At 37.3% G+C, this 22193-nt stretch overlaps 3 protein-coding genes across 5 annotated transcripts; all 3 read left to right on the top strand.

Annotated features, from left to right (window-relative positions):
• The first annotated feature begins 725 nt into the window (after positions 1 to 725).
• LOC126605599 (probable glycosyltransferase At5g20260) lies at positions 726 to 3144 on the top strand. Of its 2 annotated transcripts, none has more exons than XM_050273006.1 (3): positions 726 to 877; positions 1942 to 2296; positions 2482 to 3144. In XM_050273006.1, exons 2-3 carry the CDS (start codon positions 1955 to 1957, stop codon positions 3142 to 3144), a joined length of 1005 nt encoding a protein of 334 aa, XP_050128963.1. In that variant the 5' UTR covers positions 726 to 877; positions 1942 to 1954. The 2 variants fall into 2 exon arrangements, with proteins under 2 accessions (XP_050128963.1, XP_050128964.1); XM_050273007.1 differs by having other exon boundaries at positions 726 to 843; positions 1941 to 2296.
• Positions 3145 to 3913: 769 nt separating this feature from the next.
• LOC126603617 (uncharacterized) lies at positions 3914 to 10012 on the top strand. Its single transcript, XM_050270530.1, has 16 exons — positions 3914 to 4192; positions 4877 to 4944; positions 5204 to 5359; positions 5732 to 5899; positions 6186 to 6336; positions 6434 to 6513; positions 6642 to 6914; positions 6998 to 7141; positions 7239 to 7373; positions 7723 to 7821; positions 8066 to 8122; positions 8436 to 8640; positions 8774 to 8892; positions 9183 to 9251; positions 9397 to 9495; positions 9576 to 10012. Exons 1-16 carry the CDS (start codon positions 4063 to 4065, stop codon positions 9813 to 9815), a joined length of 2193 nt encoding a protein of 730 aa, XP_050126487.1. The 5' UTR covers positions 3914 to 4062; the 3' UTR covers positions 9816 to 10012.
• A 3974-nt stretch (positions 10013 to 13986) lies between these two features.
• Positions 13987 to 18624, top strand: LOC126603618 (putative clathrin assembly protein At5g35200). Of its 2 annotated transcripts, none has more exons than XM_050270531.1 (16): positions 13987 to 14154; positions 14583 to 14736; positions 14823 to 14892; positions 15005 to 15102; positions 15281 to 15422; positions 15495 to 15595; positions 15836 to 15919; positions 16055 to 16105; positions 16191 to 16256; positions 16344 to 16409; positions 16502 to 16582; positions 16675 to 16752; positions 17033 to 17179; positions 17276 to 17351; positions 17541 to 17653; positions 17777 to 18624. In XM_050270531.1, the coding sequence occupies exons 2-16, from the start codon at positions 14641 to 14643 to the stop codon at positions 18143 to 18145; spliced, it is 1638 nt and encodes a 545-aa protein (XP_050126488.1). In that variant the 5' UTR covers positions 13987 to 14154; positions 14583 to 14640; the 3' UTR covers positions 18146 to 18624. The 2 variants fall into 2 exon arrangements, with proteins under 2 accessions (XP_050126488.1, XP_050126489.1); XM_050270532.1 differs by having other exon boundaries at positions 13993 to 14154; positions 14609 to 14736.
• Positions 18625 to 22193: the final 3569 nt, after the last annotated feature.

Below are 22193 nucleotides of genomic sequence, written 5' to 3' on the forward strand. Positions count from 1 at the left end.
AAAGACCAGAATCAACTCACTCTCACGACAGATTGTATTTTGATTACTTCATTACTATGCTACATAAGTAGGTTCCGCACATATTGCACGTATGTTTATCACTCCCCATACCAAATACAGTGTTCTTTCTCCTCCTCCTCCCTCCATTTTTTTCTCCTTCAAAGAAGTAAGAAAGAAAGTAAATCCATGGCAGAATTCGGTTCTTCTGCTCACATTGTTACTGCACTGCTACCAACTCTTTCTCTTTTCCTTTTATTTATCTTTTTCTTATCTCCATTAAATCAAACCAACCTTGCCAATATTATTTTCTTATCACCATCGTCGTTGCCATCGTCACCCATTTCATCACCACCATCGCCGTCATCATCGTTACCGTCATATTTATTGTCAACCAATGAATCAAGGAGTATCAATATTGGAATAGTGAAGGAAGAACGTAAAAAAGTATGCCGGGCAATGTATTTTTATTCAGTTTTTTACTTTAATCAAGTATTTTTAGGCACATGAATACAGAAAATGATTTCCACACTCGCTCGTCTCTTATTTCTAGTCACAACGTTGAATTAAACAATGATCAAATAAGGGAATGGAAATAAGCAGAGGGTACAAGTGGATAAAAGAGTGTGAAAATCATTCCTTATGAATGTATGCACATGTTTATCAATTTGTTTTTGTCACTGATTACAATTTTCTCTTCTTTTTTTTTTTTTTGATAGAAACTGAGTAATTTGGAGAGAATTGAAGCAGATTTGGGTAGAGCAAGAGAGGCGATCCGGAAAGCAGTTCATGAAAAGAATCAAACGTCTAATTACAAGGGAAACGACGATGTGATCATCCCAAAAGGATCAGTTTACAGAAACGCACAATCTTTTCATCAGTTAAGTTCTAAGCACAATTATCTCTCCATGGTTAATTTTGATTCAGTGATGTTAAACTTTCAATTTGAATTTAATTATCTATTCGAGGTTTGACCTTTGATGACCGTAAAGTCATGGGAAAAATTAATTTTTATCTTTAATTGTGGACAGTTAATTGGCATTATGAACTTCATAATGCTCGTTAAATCCTGTCTACAGTAAAGTTTCCATCGATTCGCAATAAAATTATTGATGCGTGGTAATTGTAAGTATGGAAGTAAAAAAAAAAAAAAAAAATCTGCAGTTGCCAAATTTTCCTATATGAATAATTCAGATTTACAATTTATGTTGTCCTCATCACAACTGAGAGATTTTTTAGTGTGGCAGAAAACGGACTGAGAGATTTTTTAGTGTGGCAAAAAAATGGTCCGATATACGAAATGTCATAATATAACTGGTTAAATATTTTTTTTAATAAAATTAACCATTTATATTATGACACTTGATGTATCAAGTCGTATTCTGGGCACACTAAAAAATTTTCGTCACCATTAATTTGAGCATTCGGTTGGTGCAAGAAAATCTTCTATATGGGGGAGACCGTGATAGAATACCAAGGGATGGTCAGGATTTTGGCTTTTGGCATCTGATAATTTATAGTCTTCTAGATTCATTTTACTCAATTGTCCATTAATTCGATTCAAATTACTAAGCCTATTTTACGCATTCCTGTCGATTCCTTTGCCTTGATTTCATGCCATGCAGCTAGATTGAATTTACCCCAAAATTTGTGCACCTTAATCAATGCATTATACAGTTTTTTTAGCATAATGCATTAGATAGTTAACTAATCGATTTATCTATGAGAAATTTACGTAAATGAATCCAGATACAAACTTATAATCAAAAGTGGAACCCGAGTAACATGTACGATGTCAATACAAATGCACTAAATGGTGATTTCTATGCGGTTTATCAATCTTATTGAAAGTCAAAAACTAGCTAGTTTAATTTTTGTATATTTTACGTGCTAGAATTTACCAAAGTCTGACTGAGCACTATGATGATATGTACGATCGATCAGGAGCTACGTAGAGATGGAGAAAAGATTGAAGGTGTGGGTTTACAGGGAAGGAGAGCATCCGCTGGTTCACACCGGGCCCTTGAACGACATCTACGCCATCGAGGGGCAGTTTATAGACGAGATGGAGAGTGGTAAGAGCCGCTTCATGGCTCGCCATCCCGACGAGGCACACCTATTCCTCATTCCTATCAGTGTAGCCAACATCATCAACACTCTTTACAAGCCTCTTGTCACGTATAACCGTGATCAACTTCAAAGGGTGGTTATGGATTATATTGGCGTTATAGCTGAAAAATACCCTCACTGGAATAGAAGCCGAGGTGCTGACCATTTCTTGGTTTCTTGTCATGATTGGGTTTGCCTTCTTTCTCTTCTCGATCTTTCATTGCTGTCAAATAGAACTATTTGTAATACATTTACTGATAATATGTTAGAGATAAAATGAATGTGTTGGTCAGTAAATATAGTATAAACAGTTTTGTTTGGTCAATATACTTCATTGTCGATCTATACAAAACTAACTAGTATGTTGGATTTCAGGCACCAGACATTTCACAAGTGAATCCTAAGTTATATCGAAACTTCATTAGGGTTTTATGCAATGCCAATATATCAGAAGGGTTTAAGCCACAAAGAGACGTCTCCATTCCAGAAATCAACATACCGTATGGAAAATTTGGTCCAACCCCGCAAAATACAAGCCTCGACAAGCGTTCAATCCTTGCCTTCTTCGCCGGAGGATCTCACGGCCACATAAGAAAGATCTTGCTTGAGCATTGGAAGGACAAGGACAATGAAGTGCAAGTGCACGAGTACCTAAAAAACAAGAAAGACTACTTCAAGTTAATGGGTAAAGCCAAGTTTTGCTTGTGCCCTAGTGGGTACGAAGTGGCAAGTGCAAGGGTGGTCACAGCAATTTCCGTGGGGTGCGTCCCCGTGCTCATTTCCGATGACTACGTATTGCCCTTTAGTGACGTTCTTGACTGGAGCAAATTCTCCGTTTACATTCCATCGAAAAAAATACCCGAAATCAAGACAATTTTAAGGGGGATTTCGCCCTCGAGGTATTTGGAACTGCAAAAGAGCGTGATGGAGGTGCACCGGCATTTTACGATCCATCGCCCTGCTCAACCTTACGATATGCTTCACATGGTGCTTCACTCGGTCTGGTTGAGAAGGCTCGATGTTTCGTTGCTCTCTTGATTTACAATTATTGGGTGAGAGTTTAGTTCTCCCTATTGTTGTAGCTGAGGTTTATAATTATTTTTATGTTTGTTGTTTTCTTATTCCATTACCTATATACTCGAAATTATTATACTCTTGTCACATATATAGATAGTGAACAAAATAAAAAGGGACTGAAGAATGCAAACATATGAAATTATCTTTTGATTTTTTTGTTTGTATTTAGTGTTACGAAACTTCACAACGAGTCTCATACGTATATAGATTTTCATGTAACGTAAATGTCATGACATATTTGATATTCTTCTGGTAGTTGATGTAAAAAAACACATGATAACATGCTTAATTTTGATATTTTGTAGCAAATAGTATTCTCCATACATGTCACATCTTATAGCATCACGAGCCTCCACATAATTGCCCCATTTATATAATTATGCTAATAATGTAAAAAGCACAATGGTTCGCAACTTAAACTCTTTTGTATTTAAGTTCGCATGCTTCTCCTAATTTAAATTAAATTAGAATGATACTAGAAATATTATATTTTTTTAGACTATACTCTCCAACTATTAATTGATACATGATGTGTTTTACAAAATATGATCTAAAAATATAATGTCCTGCATTCTCATTTAATTAAGCTAGATTATAGTATTAAACTATTGCTCGAATAAATAATAAATAAAAAAGTAGTTTAGGTTTTTCATTTTGTTTAAAGTCAAAATCAAAAGGAGACCGGGTGATCTGATACCAAATAAGATCCGACCCACTTGATGACCTAAAGTCGCCGACCCGCCCAACCAGTCCACGCGCACGCTCTTCCATCCTCGTTCTTCTCAAGCCAAGTGGGCAGCACAGCAGCAACCAACAAGTAAAAGCAAAGAGACTGATATTCCTACGCAGCAGTGAAAAAAAAAAAAAGCATCTGCAACGATGGCCGGGACGACGAGTGCAGAGGAAGCTACCGTGAACCTCCCCTTACCCGACCGCGGCACCCCCATTCCTTCCGGCGATCACACCGTCTGGGCCGACGTCTCTCCCCTCCTCGACGCCGCCTGTAAAGGTCAGTGCTTTTCCCCCCTTGTTGATTGCCCTAAGCTTGAATCTCAGTTCCTCAGCTGCTCTGTTTGGTTCCCGAGAAAATGAAGGAAAATAGTAAAGAAAAGGGATGAAAATCCGAAAGCTTATTGGGTTTCCATATAACATAGTATTGGACTTTCGAATTCGAAGTAAAAACAATTACATAAAGGATAAGACTTTAAGTGGACATAGTAGTTTAATCGCATATTTGTGCAAAATAATGTGTGTGTGTGTGTATGTATATATATTCTATACAGGAATGCATATCTGTATATGTTGCGAGTGTGCGTGGTTAAATCAAGAGCAGTGATTTTGTTTCCATTAGTTCAATGCGATCGTAAGCTTTCGGCTGTTCTTGAAATCATTGATTGAATGCTGAGTTCGTATGCTGAAGATTGTTGAAATGTCGTAGTGTTTTCTCACGGAGGTTATTTGGATGGCAAGGCTTGTGTTGTTGATTTTCTTTGCAATTAGACTGTGGACTGTGCAAACCTGTATTGCTTCTTGTGTATAGAATAAGTGTAACATTTAAGGCAATAGTTGTGTGTGTATGTATGTGCATATTTTTAGTTTTAATGTAGTTGGTCTTGTGGACTGGATTGGTGTTCTACCCGTTTCTTGGGTTCTTGTGCTTAATTTGATTTCTTTTGATGGATTTTGGCCACAGATCTTCAAGATGGTATGCTCATTCACGGAGATAATTTCAATCTTTTTGCTGCCATGTCTGCCTTGGAGGTACACATTGTCTGCACTTTCTGTACATGCAGAATTATTGTAAACTGAATAATTCACACAGAATTTATGATCTTTGAATAAGTTGTTGGGAAACAAATTTAGTGTGAAACTGTTTCTTTCATTGGATCACGAGGTGAATCGCAATCCAGGAAATTAAGAATTAATGAGTTGCACAATCTTTCAGTTTAATGGTTTTGCATTGTTTTTCATGTATTAGCTTAGTCTATATTTAACACTTTCTGTATGTGTTCCTTATTAGATAATGGACCCAAAGATGGATTCTGGTATGGTATGTAAATATTACTCTGTTGATGAAGCAATTGAGGATGGTGCTGCTCCTGTTCCTACTAGCTTTGATAAAACGGTTGATGTTCAACGTACTATTGATATCATGGATCATCTTCTAGCCTGTGAGGTATATGCTACAGAACTTTCCTTCACTGCTTAGGCTTGAAAAACAATCTTTAGATATTGCTAATTTGAAGTAAAGCCTTTTTATGCTCCTTCAATTATACTTTACTTGCTTCCTAATTTCGTAAACCAAGTGTCTTGTTTTTTATTTGGAAAAGATGATAACCATATATTTTTATTGTAAAAGATTAGGATCTGCTATGAAATTTATGCGGACATCACTGCTACTTAGGGGCTTAATTTTTATTTTTTCCTCATTATTTGCCGAAATCTATTCATGATATATGTTTTAAAGCACTATATTTCACAGTGGGATTTGTCTGTTCTACAGTCTTTCCTTTCCTTATGTTTCTATATGTAAATCTTTAAATTGCAGGCAACATGGCACAAGGGTCATTCATTGGCACAAACTGTCTTCTCGTGCATCTATCTTCTCAGGCTTGATAGGACATCTTCACATGCCTTACTGAATTCGTATTGCAGAGTCATACGAGCAACCTGCAAGGCGGTCATTTCAGTCGTCTCAGATGCACGCACTCATGAAGTAAAGTATTTCAACAGCTCTTTTGGCCTATGCTGTTTCAGTATTTCCGCTAAGTTGTAGTAATTTATCTTGTGCCTATGCTGTTTTAGTCCTTTTTATAAATACCTAACTGCTCCCACGAGTGAGTTGTAAATGATTGTTATCCTCAGAGTGAAATATAGTTTCATATTCTGGTGACAATTCAGTGCATTTTGTTTTTCAAGCCTAGTCTCTGAATAGTAATTTGCAGTGATGGTATACTTTTATATGTATTTTTGAATTTTGATCAAACTTGTCTCATTGGCAGGAAGAAGACCTTTTTACAATGACTTATGGTCTTCCTTTGAATGGGGATGGAGATGAAAAGTGCTTGTCAATGCTACATGCTGTTGAAGAAACAATTTCCCGCCAATTACGTGCCTGTAAAGCACCATCATCGAAAACCAGAGTGTTAGAAGGTAGATATCCATTCATTTTCGCAGAAATATTACTTTATCTTGAATTATAGCTTGGAACAAAGCACCACCGTCATCATATTCTTGCTTTTTGTTGCAGACTTGGTGTCACTACAAAATAATTCTGAATTGGAGGAAGGTTACTGCAAGGCTTTGTTATGCCGCTTACGCTTTCGTAAGGTCTTACCCTGTGTTCATTTATCTTATATGCATCTGCTTCATCTGGGAACACATTTCCATGCATTTGAATATAAATGCCCCCATCTTGTAGAAGTTAAATAAAAAGAGCTCTCTTCTTCTTCTTTCAGCATTTTTACCATGTTCTTACATCTATGAAGCGGCCTCAAGGGAGAGGATTGGAGTTGGCCAGAAAACATATAGCCTCCTGCATATCTGAATTAGAATACACTCTTAGCTCTTCAGAGATCCTTAGATCTAGTACTTTTGGAAGTCATGAAGGCAACTTAGAAGATAAAACTACGGCTTCTGGCTGTGAACCAATTGGCTTTGATGCTAGTTTAAACTGTAGATTATCTGCCCCTACACCACCACGTGCAATAAAAATTCTGAGTTGGAAAAAGGTGAGCATGAGATAATTGCTACCGATAATTGTAGTAGTTACTTCCAGTATTATGACATTTTTGCTTTGGTTTTGTTGTACCAGGCTGTTGAATATTTTATTAAACTTCTTCGTGATCTTGATGTTATATGTTCCTACCCATTAGACCCATCATTAGAAAGTGTTTTGCACTTTGTGGTTGAGTTTCAAAAATCTCAGCCAGATTTAGTAGCAAGAGCTCATCTTCAGGTCGGTTTTGTCATTTGTTTCTACTTTATTCTAGATACTCATTGCTAAGAGTTCTGTTGGCATATTTGTGAATTATTGACCTGAAACTTTTGAACAGCGTCTGCTGGTTCAAGACGGGAAACTCTATGGTAGGGATCCTATCTTTGCTGTTATTATTCGAGCTGCAGCATTACCAGAGAGTACAAGGAACCATGATATTCAGAAACAGGAATCTATTATTCAACTGGGACAGGTGAAGTGAATTCTTTCTCTGGACTGATTTTAGATCTCTTTCCATTTCTGTATTTTTGGGTTATGATAGTTTCAAAATATGCTCATGTTATGTTATGGAACTATTCATTTGTTTTCTAATAAGGTGGGTCAAGGGCTATGATGATTTATCAATTTTAGCTTGTGATTATTTGTGCATGAGAAGATAGAACATTTTTTTTTTGGGTACAAGATGGAACAATTAATGAGACTCTCTCTCTCCTTTTAAGCGTGCATGCAACAGAGGGGGAAGGCTGGTTTTAGTTTAGTATGCTTCTAGACACTTACACTGGGTGCTGATTCTAACACGTGCAATATTTTGGGCACTGCAGTTAGTAATCAATTTGCTAAAAGTTTTATGCACAAATGGTGCATGGCAACGGCGTAAGCTTGGAAAGATTTTACAAGATTGGCGCGTTGTTTTTGTACAGGTATGCCAAACTATCTTCAAATCAAGATATTTATTAGTTTTTCTTCGGTTCCAAACTCATTGAGTTGCTCAGGCCTGATAAGGTATTGTGTTTCTGAAGTGATAATCCTATGAAGCACATATATCTTGTGTCTATCATTATCTAATTTTCCTGTTTATCGCTCTACTGATTGTCCAAATTGACTGGTGATTGAATTTTGTTTGGATAGTTTTATTTACTTTTTTTTTTAAATGTTGATTTGTAGATAGAGATGGCCTTCAGAAAGGAGTTTGGAGAAAATGCAAACATTTCAAACGATCAGGTATGCTGCTCTCTGAGAATATTACTTTAATGTTTTTTCCCGCTAACTTACTTGATCTGTTAATCATCAAATACACTTGGATGCATTCAGGTTCTAGATAAGAGGCCGATGACATCATCATTTTTATTGTCTAATAACTTGAGAAATGGCCATGTTTGTGTTGATTATATTATCTCTACCTATGCAGTGTTAAATCTTCTTGATGATTAAATTTTCCTTCATTTTTCGTTTGCTATTCAGTGATCATAGTGAAACCTAAATGCAAAAACCAGTATAATTTTGCTTATCCAATTTGGATATTGGATTTCTACAGAATGTCAGCGTGAAATTATTCCAACACATCCTTCTTTGGGTGGAAAAGCAAACATACTGGATAGCTTGTCGATTTCTCATTTTAGGTTTTGAATTGGAGCTTTATTCGCTCAGTGAATATTGCATGGTATATTGGTATATCTATGTTGTCCTGATCAAACTTGCAGAGAAAACAAGTCTTAAGACGGTGGTTTGCAATGACAGTGGTAAGTATTTTTATATTCTGTAAACTTAATCAATAATTCTGAATTCTCTTGTATATTTGCATGTGATATGGCTCTTCAAAGCTAAGTTACTCTACTTATGCACCATCTGATGCATCCTGTGTTTTATGATCAGGTAAACGGAAAGGAAAGAAGAAAAGGGATTATGTTAAAGATGTGGCACGAGATTATAGGATTCCACCTGCAGTCTTGTTTCTTCAGTGCCAAATATGTCTTGCTGAAGGACTTACAATGGTAATTGTGCTTTAGTTTCTGATTTATGAGTTGAAGAATGACCACTTCCAGGAAATACCTTTTAAGATGGCTGTCTAGAGAATAAGGTCTCTTTGGGCCTCTGACGGTACTAAGTAATATGCTTTTAGGTTTGGACTTTATCTGTAGCAATCTAGTTTTGTGGTTTTATATCATCAACCGGGCCATTTTATATTGTTAATCTAAGGAAAAATCCTGTCCGTTCCTAGAATAAATTTTTGCTTCAACAATTTCACCAAAAATCCTCAGTTTAATGAATCCAATCTATCCAGATGCTCGCTGCTTTGAAGAATGACCGCATGCTTGTACAAAGTCGAAGCCCTTTTAATACTGAGCATGAGGTATACTTGCACGATCCAGTTCCAAAAAAAAACATACTTAGAGGAAATGCATATTGGGAACTACTTTAGAAGTCACTGTTTATAGTTTGCACAAGTTTCTGACCTCGAATGACATATGTCCTTTGTGTTCTCACCATTTCTTTAGAGGTTTATTCAGCAGTTTGAGCTCCTACAGAGAGCTTGCATTCCTGACCACGTCTCATTCTCCCTGTTTGTGGAATCTACAACCCAAGCTTGTTTATCGGTGAGTGAATTTTCTGCCAACACTGGTCGGAATTTCCTTGATATTCTGGTAGGCTTACTGTTACTTATTCCTTTTCACAGAACCTAGTAATGTATGATTACTTTAAGGATGCTCAGAGGATTGCAAAGGAGATCAAGAGTAGTTTTTCAAACGACCCAGAAAAATTGGCCGAACTACGAAGGCTAGAGCAGGTAGCTGAGCACAATAGCATTGCCTTAAACGTGATTAGCCGAGCCGGAGCCCAAGACCCCTCGCTCAAGGTTTCTTTCGAGTTCAACCACCATCCGTGCTTTGCAACGGCTGTTGTTAGGCGATCGTGAAGGTGACGTTTAATTATCTCCACCAATTTTGAAACACTCCCTCAATCCAGATGCAGTCTTGTAGCATAGCACTTGTAACATCAATCTTTCAAGCATTATTTTCCAACTATTCATTTCATTAATTTTGTAATTGCAATGAATAAAATACAAAACCATATCTAAGTGAGCTCTTGTCCGCTCCCTCTTTCTCATCGCCATTTATTTTCCTGCTTTCTACTTTGTTGTTATGGGAAGTCAAGTGGCAAAGAAGTGAATGCGATGCAAACGGTGACAGTATCTTAAGCCAATAACAAACTACAATATGTTTTAATTTTACCGTATGACAGTGTGTTATTGATTTAAGATATTATTCGAGTGGTTAACCATGGATATGTAGTTCTTTACGAGAGGCTTTTTATTGAAATTTCTCACTTTATGGTGATGAAGCAAAAGAACGTAAAGACGACGTGACTCACGCCCAACTTTGAATTTGAATCTGGATGGATCCACCTGAGCTAAAGGAAGTCCACCAAAACTTATTCAAAATCGATCCAACGAACACTTTCACCCACTATGTAAAATTCTTGGGTCCAGCGGATGGGCCATCGCTTGTCGGGCCACACACACAAGGTGAGAGACCTTCCTGCATTGAGAACGGAATCAGTAAAGAGTGTGTGGGACACTAATACAAGAATGTCTCACCTTTTGTGTGTGGCTAATCAGAGCGACGTGGTCTTTTTGGCGGACCTAAGAATTTCTCGCAATTACGCCAATTCATTGTACTTTAGAAGTTCCAATTTCCAAATGTTGAATTTCTTGATTAGAAGTTTGTAGTTGGACGAATCAATTGTCATTTTTCATTTGTTTCTTCATCTAGCATAGGTTGAATTATACGGATCGGGTCTTTAGACCTCCGAATTGGCAAAGTCAGCCGTCAAAAGAGCAAACCGACGAAATTTGGGGCAGCTGGTGCATGCATGCAATCCATATAATAATACAACAAAATCTTGTACCAAAAAGTGCTGCCTAGCACTTAGCAGTTGACATTTTTTAGTTGTTTTTATCATGTATGGTTGATCGAAGTCTCTTTTTTTTCTTGATAAGACGATATTCTAAAATCAAATAGTGATATTTGAACTTAAATACGAATGTGGTACACATTATTTCGAGTTGACCGGCACCTCTGAAAAATATCTACATTGAACGATACAGAAGGTCCCTCATAACCCCCAGATTAGTGGATTTAGTGTGGGTCCCAGAGTTAAGCTGGAATTTCTAGAACGTGGTTTAAAAAACTTAATTAAAAAATGAAAATGGTATTGTTTTCTCATTGTTAATTTGGAGGGTGCGATCGTCTTTTTCGTAAGTAGCTTAGGAAATTAGGATCTGTGCCGGCAATGCATTCAAAATGTAAATTATAAACCCTAACCATTTGGAGAACATAAATTAACACAAAAATGCATTGTGTAGTTCTTTTGGGAAATTGAGGATGTGTTATGGCTTTGTCTAGCTTATGAGTTGTCTATTATGATGACAAATTTTTACGCAAGGCATCTGGATCACGCATAATGTCTGATTCTTCTCACAAAACATAATTTCATGTATCTTAATATCTCAACCGTCCTAATTAATCTTTCTTAGCGTTTGAATTGTACTGATCAATTATTCGTACCAACGCTTTTCTCTTGTACGACATTCTAATTCTACACTAAAGAATTTTTCGCTTATCTAAAATTAACCTCCTCCATTACATCACAAGCAAAGAGAGTAATGTTTAATATGTTATGTAGGTTGTTGTTTTTAAATGTCACATCCGTACCAATGGCTTAATTTATGTTTTGTTTGGCTAAAAATGTTGGCGAGCTAATAAACTATAGAAAACTGGCGTGACTTATCAGCTTTGCTTTTGGAAAATTTATCCTACTTTGAATTCTTATATATAACTATTTTTCTATTTATATCCTAACTATTTTTTTTAGATGGTTGAATGACTTTTTTTTTCTTTTTTAATTAAAGAGACCAGTTCGTAACTTGATCACGACAATTCATTATTCCAAAAAATTATGTGCCTTTTTGCGTTTGAATAAATCTCTATCATTTTTGAAAAAGATTATATCCTAATTTTTGCAATACTCGATGGGTTAGTCAGTATTTTGTAGTCCATGATTGGAATTAGGATAAAGAAATAAAGGGGAGTGGAGTTCCAACTATTTGGCAACCTGTTTATTTAGTATGTACTAATACATTTTGCAACACACGTGTCTTGGTCCGACAAGACAACAACAATTAAGCTTTATTCCATTTAGAGGAGTTGACGGTATAAATTTTAAAACATCATTATGGTTAATTTTACGCTAAGTTTTTTGTTATATTCTGAAGAGAAAAAGAATGATGGCCAATAATTGCTGGAATTTGATAAAATTTGATATTTGCATATGATCTGGTTGAACGTTAAAGATGAATGCTAACTATATTTTAAGTTAAATTAATCCATTAAATAATAAGTTGGGTGGAAAATTTAAATTATATTATTTGCTAATAATGGAAAGGCCAGGATTGAGAAGAGTAGAATCACAATTGATATTCGAATTAGTTGGCACTAATGACTCGTTTGGATGTGCTTTTAAAATGACTGAAAGTGTTTTTAGAGAAAATATTTTTGGGTTCTAAAAGCACTTTAAGTGTTTTGTACAAGAAGCACCAGTTATGTGCTTCTTCCAGGAAGCACTTGCAGTGCTTTTTCAAAATTTACTAACATTTTTATTAAGGATTGTTTTTAAAAATATTTTCACTATAAGCGTTTTCAGTTATTTTAAAAGCACATCCAAACGAGCTCTAAGTGTTTTTCTTGTTTCTAAGCAACTTCTATTTCTTGTTCTTGGACCATGGTTTTTCATATGGTATGGATTGAATTGGACTCTAGATTAGTTCTAAAGCGACTTCTAAAATATAGATTCATTACTAACGTTCTTGCATTTCTTAAAACATTCTCATTTGTATCGTTTATTAGCTCTCAAAGTGACATCGTAACAAATTTTGCTAATTCATGCCTTGTTGCTATGGAGTTCAAAATTTTACTTCATGTAATAATATCATTTTGAAAAGAAAAAAAATCTTTATATATAAATGAGCAAAAAAATTAACTTTCATTTTAGATCAAATTGGATTTGCTACTCAATTATGACTTGATTAATCATTAATTGTTTGATTAATTAAGACGTACTCAAGGAATGTCCAATTAACTTAAACTGGGCAAAAAAATTAACTTTCATATTAGATCAAATTGGATTTGCTACTCAATTATGACTTGATTAATCATTAATTGTTTGATTAATTAAGACGTACTCAAGGAATGTCCAATTAACTTAAACTTTTCCTAAATGATTCTTTTTCACTCGATACAAATGTAATGTAAAAACGTTTTATCAATCTTTATTCATATAATAAAAAATCACATTTTTCATGGCCAAATGAAATTCACTATATTCAAGATAAGAATAATACAACAACGACAACAACAATTTTTTCTCAGGTCTTCCTTTACTCTTTTTATCCCGATAATTACGAGTACTTCGTATCTTTTATTAAAATCTCTTCAAAATAAGAATAATAACTAGTTATTTTTGTATCTTTCTCCTTTGCGAATTTCTTCATTTCACATCTAGTTATTTTTTGTGCAGATTATTGTTATAAAAAAAAAAAAACGTAACTCGTCAGATTGTGCAGTTCTTATTTTTACTTAGTCAGAAAAGGTTTCAGGTTCAACGTTTAAAAATACAATATAATATTTATGTGTTAATGAGATCATGTTTAGGGCATTTTGAATTTACTTTAAAAGAGTAATATTAGATAGACCAATTCTTTAAATCACATTTTGTAAATTATGTGATGTGACAACAATAAGAAATAAAAACATTAATCAATATTTAAATAATAATTCATTGTTGACGATCATGTTATATAATTTACAAAATATAATTTAAATGAATAGTCTCTGTGGTATTATTCACTTTATAAAAATCATATCGTTTGTGAAAAAATAAAAAGAAAAGAATATAAGATTTAAAGGTGGAGGGGAGTATAAAAGCACGGAAGGAGGCATCGTAGAGAATTATTACCCCATCTCAGACAGCCGTATTTTCTGTTCTTCTGACAGACGGGAAACTTCAGTTAAACTAATTAAATAATTAAACACAAAGAAATTTTAAATTTTAAATAAAAAAGAAAGTAATGGTCGAAGACGCCGACGGGCCACCCAAAACCGAACTCATCCTTCTGGTCGACTTTTCTTCTTCTTCTGCTGCTCTCTCTCAGAATCTCTCTCTCTCTCTCTCTCTCTCTCTCATCAACTGGTTCTCAGGTAAGTCATGTCCTCCGATCTCTCTCTCTCTCTCTTCCAGCTTTCCCTCTCCTCTGCCATTTTTCGCTTATTTCTGAGCTGCCACTACTGATTTCTGCAGCTGGGAAATTTGACTTTTGGTGTTTGGATTACGAATTTTTTTTATTGGAATTCAGTCGGTGATAAGTGTTTTATGCTGAACTATTCAACTTTTTAGTGTGTTATGTGGTTATCCGTTCACTTTTTAGCTAATTGGATCTGAATTATGAAGTTGGAATTTGGAAATTTAGGGTTTCGTGTAGCTTGTTGGAGTTTTCTGTCAGCTTGTATTTGAAATTATCGTAAATTTAATTTTTGGAGTGGTGGGTAAGCTGAGTACTATAGTTTGATTTAGTATTTTGGATAATTTCTTCTTATTTATTGGTTGTGATTTGTGGAATGGAGAGAAGATTGAGTTTTTTGGGTTCCGTTGAAGATTGGATTTTCGGTAGATAAAGGAGAGGGAGAATGTCGGGAGGTACACAGAAGAGCATCAGGAAAGCTCTTGGAGCCCTCAAGGACACCACCACAGTTTCATTGGCTAAAGTCAATAGTGATTACAAGGTATTATGGTTTGTTTGTGGTTGTTTTCGATGGTTCTCGCTGTTATGTTGTATCCGATTTTCATGATTGGGGATTGATTCTTGCAGGAGTTGGACATTGCGATAGTCAAGGCTACGAATCACGTTGAGCGTCCAGCTAAGGAAAAATACATTAGAGGTAGATTCTCTCTCTGAAGATGAGCTGCATGTTGTACTTTTCATGATCTGTATCTGGAAGAAAGAGTTGGTAAATCATGACTGATACGGTTTATGTTTGTATTCTTGTGAAGCCATTTTTGCTGCTGTTTCTGCTACAAGACCTCGTGCTGATGTCGCATACTGCATCCACGCTCTTGCAAGGAGATTAGCAAAGACACATAACTGGGCGGTATGTGCATTTACTCATCTGATAAACATACAAGAATTCATCCATAGCCAGGAACTTTTTGTTTCTATATCTATAATAGCAATAGTCCTCATCTTCATTATCATTCTTAGACAAATATAGCAAGTTGCATTTTTTTCTTGCTTGAAATTTCACAAACTGATTATTGGTTGGTGTTTAGGTTGCATTGAAAACTTTAGTTGTTATTCATCGTGCTTTGAGGGAAGTGGACCCTACATTTCACGAAGAACTCATGAATTATGGTAGAAGTCGAAGCCATATGCTTAACTTAGCTCATTTCAAAGACGATTCCAGTCCAAATGGTACCTCCATATCTTCCTGTCTCTCTTTCTCATACTATTTATTTATTCAAAAACTGACCTTTCACTGCCCAGCATGGGATTATTCTACCTGGATCCGTACTTATGCCTTGTTCTTGGAGGAGAGACTGGAATGCTTTCGTGTGTTGAAATATGACGTTGAGATGGATCGCCCAGTAAGAAGTTTATTTTCTTTGTCATCTTTGTTTTGGCTTATTCTTCCATTTCAATTACATAATTTTGTCATATGGCACATTGACATTTCAAAACCGTTTAATTTATCAGAATCTCATTTACCTGCAATTGCTTTTAATTTTTCCCTCGAAGCTTTATTGCTATTTTTTTATTCACACATTCAAGTCACATTCTTATCCCTAAGCTTTGTTTGCAACTTAATAGTTAACATTATGGTGCAGAGGACCAAGGATCTGGATACTGCCGAATTGCTTGAGCATTTGCCTGCCCTGCAACAGCTTCTCTTTCGTGTACTTGGTTGCCAGGCAAGTCTCATATATCACCACTTCAAAATCAATGGGTTTATCGTATGGGACCACTAATGCTTAAACACGAATATGGGTTCAATCATGTGTCAGTTATTGAAATATTGTTGACAGAACCAATTTTAAATTTTGCAGCCGCAAGGGGCAGCAGTCCATAATTTTGTGGTTCAGTTAGCACTTTCAATGGTAGGTGACCCTTGCAATAAATTCTAGCTGAATGACTAGCCAATATGATTTCTTTTCCTCTGATTGTCTTCTGTCATTAAATTAGGTTGCTTCTGAAAGCATCAAGATTTATCAAGCTATAAGTGATGGAACAGTCAATTTGGTTGACAAGGTAGGATTTGATCTTTGCTATGTTGGAATATACCATTTGAAGGTTGCACTATAAGCTAATTATGTACGATGATGATTAATTTCACAGTTCTTTGAGATGCAACGCCATGACGCTATGAGGGCCCTGGATATATATCGGAGGGCAGGGCAGCAGGTACTTTTTCTGCAAATATCTCTGTTCTAATCGATGGAGACTGGGGAGTTACAGTATGCATCAACATTTAAATTTTCATCTACATGTTTCAGGCAGAGAGACTGTCAGAGTTTTATGAAGTATGTAAAAGTCTTGATATTGGGCGCGGAGAAAGGTTTATTAAGATTGAGCAGGTGCCTTTGTACTAGCATTTCCTTTTACTACACATTGCATTCCTTGGACAATTTATAATTTTCTCAATTTGATTTCATTTTGGGTGATGTAGCCTCCTGCATCGTTTTTACAAGCCATGGAAGAGTACGTGAAAGAAGCTCCCCGGGTCTCAACAGTTCGCAAGGATCAGGTATGAAAGTGCTACCTCTTTAGTTCAGTTATTTTGGAAGAGATTTGCAATGTTATTCCTGATTAGGAAAGCGAATAGTGGATAATCAGATGCCCTTATTAGCAAAAGCTATGGTAACCTGTTTGACATACCTAAGTGGTTCAACCATGAAAAAATCGGATCCAAGTTCGGCTTTTTGAAGCTGTTGTAGTACTTGTGAAAATACTGAAATAAACCTTCGTCAACTCTCTACCAGCCGATGGAAAATGATGTATTGGCTACTCAATTTTTAATCTGGCAGGTGGTTGCCCCCAAAGAAATCTTGGCTATAGAGTACAAAAAGGCCCCAGAGGAGGAGGTGCGTCCACCTTCACCACCTCTACCTGAACCAGTGAAAGTTGAACCAGTGAAAGTGGAAGCGCCTGTAGCTGAACCGCCTGATTTGCTGGTAGTACACATAACCCTTCTTGAGTTATTCTCTCTTGAATATTGGCATTTTGTAGTCCCTCTGAAGTTTAATCAAGTATGCTTCCTTTGTTGCTAGGGTTTGAATGATCCTGTTCCAAATACTAAGGAGTTAGATGACAAGAATGCACTGGCCTTAGCGATTGTTCCAGTTTGTAAGCTCTCTCTCTCAAAAATGATCTATAGCTCATAATTATCATCAGAATGTTAAGGTTTAAACTAACCATAGAGGCAGTTTGTTTTTTCTATGAAACATGCACGAAACTCGTTATCTTCTTCTTTGGTTAAGAAGAAAACACACTAAATAAATTTGATGTTCAAAAATGCTATTGTGGTTCTTGCAGCGGATCAATCAACTTCCACGGCTCCAACTCTAGCAAATGGAGCTACAGGTTGGGAATTGGCACTTGTTACAGCACCGAGCTCAAATGAGAGTGCCGTGGCTTCTAGCAAACTGGTACGCTTCTCCTACCAATTTCCCTTATGTTAATGTTTACATGTATGACAATTATTTAGTCAGTACACTTCATTTCTCTTTCCTTTTTCTCCCTTAATGACACCTTTCAAATGTTGAGTGAAGGCGGGAGGGTTAGACTTGCTTACACTAGACAGCCTATATGATGATGCAATCAGACGAAGCAATCAGAATGTGAGCCACAACCCATGGGAGCCTGCTCCAATGACTGGTGCCATGATGCAACAACCAGTTCATGACCCCTTTTATGCATCCAACAGAATGGCTGCACCGCATTCTGTGCAGATGGCAGCAATGGCAAACCAGCAGCAGGCCTTCATGTTGCAGCAACAGCAGCAGCAGCAGATGATGATGATGGGCCAACAACAGCAGATGTCTTCGAATCCTTTCGGAACTCCTCACGGAGCCCCCACCCATCCCTATGGCCCTGGCGTCCCTGTCCAAGCATACAACCCATATACAGGCCTTTTATAAACGAACCATACAAGCAACAGATTTTTATCAAGAATTACAGCCGGAGAAAGAAAGGGACATGAACAAATAGTGAGTTTTAGATGTCTGAGGCAGCCGATCTTCTGAGGGAGAGACGTTTACCATGTGTTTTGTATGTGCGGTAGTTGTTAGCTAGGATTAAGATTCTTTGCTAAATAAACAGTCAGAGGGAGGAGTTTGAGCTACTTGGCGATTCGCGTTGAAGGTCGAAAATAATGTTATTCAGATGGAGTGCAGTAAATTCTTTTGACATGCTCAGTTGTTGCTGACAAACTCAGGCAGGAGATGCTTGTGTTTCTGTTTTTCCTGTTCTTTTCCTCCCTCTGTAAAGTGATAGAAAATAATTATTTGTAAAATTTGTGATTGTTGATAAATATGTAACAAGGATATACATGAAATTTGATTTGTGTGTATAACTTGGCTATTTTTATTAATTATTATTCATTTGGACAACATTTTTATTCCTCCTTGTTTACTATTATACTAAAATGGCTTTTGTTATGGTATAATTACTTGTTTGGATTGTTTAGTTCACTAAACCGACTTTAAAATGTGTTGTAAGTTTTAACTCAGCTTTGGTGAAAGTTTCACGAAAATATTGATCTATAATGAATTTTGACATATTTGCAAAACCTATTAAAAGCTGCGAGTTATTATTCACAATTCTAGTAAAAAAAAATGTGATTTTTAGTTTAAACAAGACCAAGTGACTACATGGCAAGGAAAATATTTTGAGAGTTTTAACGAAACACTTCCGGTACTGTTCACTTTTAACAAAAAACCATATTTTTACCTTTTCTTGGTACTATACACTACACCTTTATTTGTCATTTGTCATTAAAACTAAAGTTTTTTTGAACTTTTCGTTAGTTTTTCTAAATATTTTACGTCATCCAAAAACAATTTTATTTATTTGTCATTTGTCATTAAAACCTTAATAGTATTCAAAGTTTAATCAAAGTCCATTGACTTTATACACCTCATTATATTACTATTAATATTTATATTTTTGACATTAATTGTTTGATATTTTATGAGATTTATAATCCTATAAATTTAAAATCCCTCATTATAATTGTAGACATCGAAATTTCGGTAAATAAATGTTGACCGATAAATCAAAGTTTCAACTCTCATGTATTACATAAATTTTACACGTAGCGTGTGTCTAAACAAAAAATCGAAATAAGTTGGAAAAGTCATCAAACAGGACACGTGTCAACACCTGGCAGAAACGACTTATTTCATCTGAAATATTATATTCAAAATTAGGCCTTGGAAAATTCTATAAATAGAAGGCTAATTCATTCATTTGGGGGGAACAAAAATCATTAGGCAAAATTCTTGAAGCTCTGAAGTTCTGAAACTCCGAAGCTCTCAAGCATCCAGGTTCCCGAAGAATCAAGAAAGCTCTCTTCGTTCTTCGTTCATCGTTCATCCTAAGATCAAGCCCCAACGACCCTTTGGATCAACAATCATCCACCATTTCAAGATCAAGCCCCGACGGCCCTTGAAGAAAGCTCTCTTCGTTCTTCGTTCATCGTTCTTCCAAGATCAAGCCCCGGCGACCCTTTGGATCAACAACATCAACAAATCCACACAACTGTTCATCCTAAGATCAAACCCCGACGGCCATTTGGATCAACAACATCAACAAATCCACACGTCCAACCGTTCTTCAAGATCAAGCCCAAAAGCCCTTGAAGATCCGCTCATCACTGTTATTCAAGATCAAGCCTCAACGGCCCTTGAAGAAACACTCATCCTCAAGATCAAGCCCCAACGGCTCCTTGAAGATTCGCTCAAATCCACCTTCAAAGATCAAGCCCACGACCCTTGAAGAAACTTCCAACAGTTCATCCAAAATCAAGCCTCGACGGCCATTGGATCAACAAAATATCCACAAATCAACACCTTACGAAGATCGAATCAGAGGATCAAATTAGAGAGAGATTGTAACCCAAAAATCATCAAATACAAATATTATTTTGTGCACGTTGTTCTTGTCTCTTTCGTTTCAGGAAAAATTCGTGTTCACAAATTTGGCACGCCCAGTGGGACGATCTCTACCCCTCATCTCTTTCTCCGTTCAAGGAATCCAAACACACCTCAAAGTCAATGGCATCAAGCAAGGGACAAGCCGTTCTCGCAACCACTGAGGGAAGGATCCTAAGCACTTCTGCCGCAAACAGACAATCCATTGGCGCCACAACCGCTCATCAACATGCCACTTCAAAGTTGGTGTCGCTAAAGGAGCAAGGGGAGCATCAAAGGCTCAAGTCCGTCATCAACCTGACCTCGCTGGGGGCACCGAAGCATAATGCTGAGGCACATAAGATGACATCCCAAAGCAGCCAACGACGTTCTTCATCAGCATCCTGGATGTCTAAAGGAAAGTCACGTCTATTGGTCGCACAAGTCATGACTATCAGCATTACCTCCATTGAAGAACAACTGGCTCAAATGAATGAAGCGATTGCAAGGCTAACACAGATTGTGGAAGAAAGAGATTTGCAAATCGCTGCACTCGTCAGCCGACTGGAGCCACAGGACGGCGAGAACCCTAACCCAGAAGATGAGCCTACGGTGGAGAGAATCGATGTGAAGCTGGAGCCAGACCAAGCAGCGGCATTCATGGGATCTCTTTCTATCCAGCAGCTGCAGGAGATGATCACCAACACCATCAAGGCACAGTACGAAGGGAGCTCAAATACCTCCAGGTTATACTCGAAGCCGTATTCAAAGAAGATTGACGCCTTAAGGATGCCGATGGGTTATTAACCGCCAAAGTTCATGCAATTCGATGGAAAGGGAAACCCGAAACAGCACGTTGCCCATTTTGTTGAAACTTGCAACAACGCAGGGACCGAAGGGGACTACCTCGCCAAGCAGTTTGTGCGCTCGCTGAAAGGAAACGCCTTTTAGTGGTACACGGATCTAGAGCCTGGGTCCATCAACAGTTGGGAGCAATTGGAGCGGGAATTCCTCAACCGCTTCTACAGCACCCGCCGCATTGTGAGCATGCTAGAACTGACGAGCATAAAGCAATGGAAGGACGAGCCAGTCATTGACTACATCAACAGATGGCGCACTCTAAGCCTCGACTATAAAGACAGGCTATCGGAAACCTTTTCAATCGAGATGTGCATCCAAGGCATGCAATGGGGTTTGCAATACATCCTTCAAGGCATTAAACCACGGACCTTCGAAGAGCTAGCCACCCGCGCCCATGACATGGAGTTGAGCATCGCCCATCATGGGAAGAAGGAACCGATCACCGACTACAAGAACGACAAAGTTCTTGAGACAAAGGTGGAGAAGGCTACGTGGAAATCCACCAAGGAAGCAATGACAGTCAACATAGCTCCCGTCAAAATCCCTGCACGAGGCAAGGCGATTCAAGCTGAAGCTTTTCATGATCAAGAGATGCGTAGACGCACTTTGAAGGAACTTGAGGAAAAAACTTATCCATTCCCCGACTCTGATGTGGTTGCCATATTAGAAGACTTACTGGAAAAGAAGGTGATCGATTTGCCTGAATGCAGACGGCCAGAAGAGATGAATCGCACCGACAGTCCAAGGTACTGTAAATTCCACCGCTTCATCAGTCATCCAACGGAAAAATGCTTCGTACTGAAAGATCTCATCCTGAAGCTAGCACAACAAGGGAAAATCGAGCTTGACCTCGAAGACACGGTTGCGGTACACACTACTACTATCGTGTTTGGATCACTCGATCATGTGCCTCTCCGAAGCATGCATGACCATTCCCGCCAATGTTCAAGTCACACGGCACTTCCTACACAACCATCACCGGGGGCAAGCAACCAAGATGCATCTACCGGTAATAAGGAATGGTGGACATTGACGACCTACAAAAAAACAAGGAAGCCAAGACCACAAGCCACAAGGCCAAAAGAGGAGCCTAAACCCGCCCCTCGAACTTTAGTCTTCGACAGGCTGGATCATTCAAAACCTAGAATTTCGGCACTTGATCGCATCAGTGGTCGAAACTGAACTTCCGTCTTCA

The sequence above is a fragment of the Malus sylvestris genome, chromosome 15 (assembly GCF_916048215.2).
Source record: "Malus sylvestris chromosome 15, drMalSylv7.2, whole genome shotgun sequence".
In the NCBI taxonomy this organism is placed as follows: Eukaryota; Viridiplantae; Streptophyta; class Magnoliopsida; order Rosales; family Rosaceae; genus Malus; species Malus sylvestris.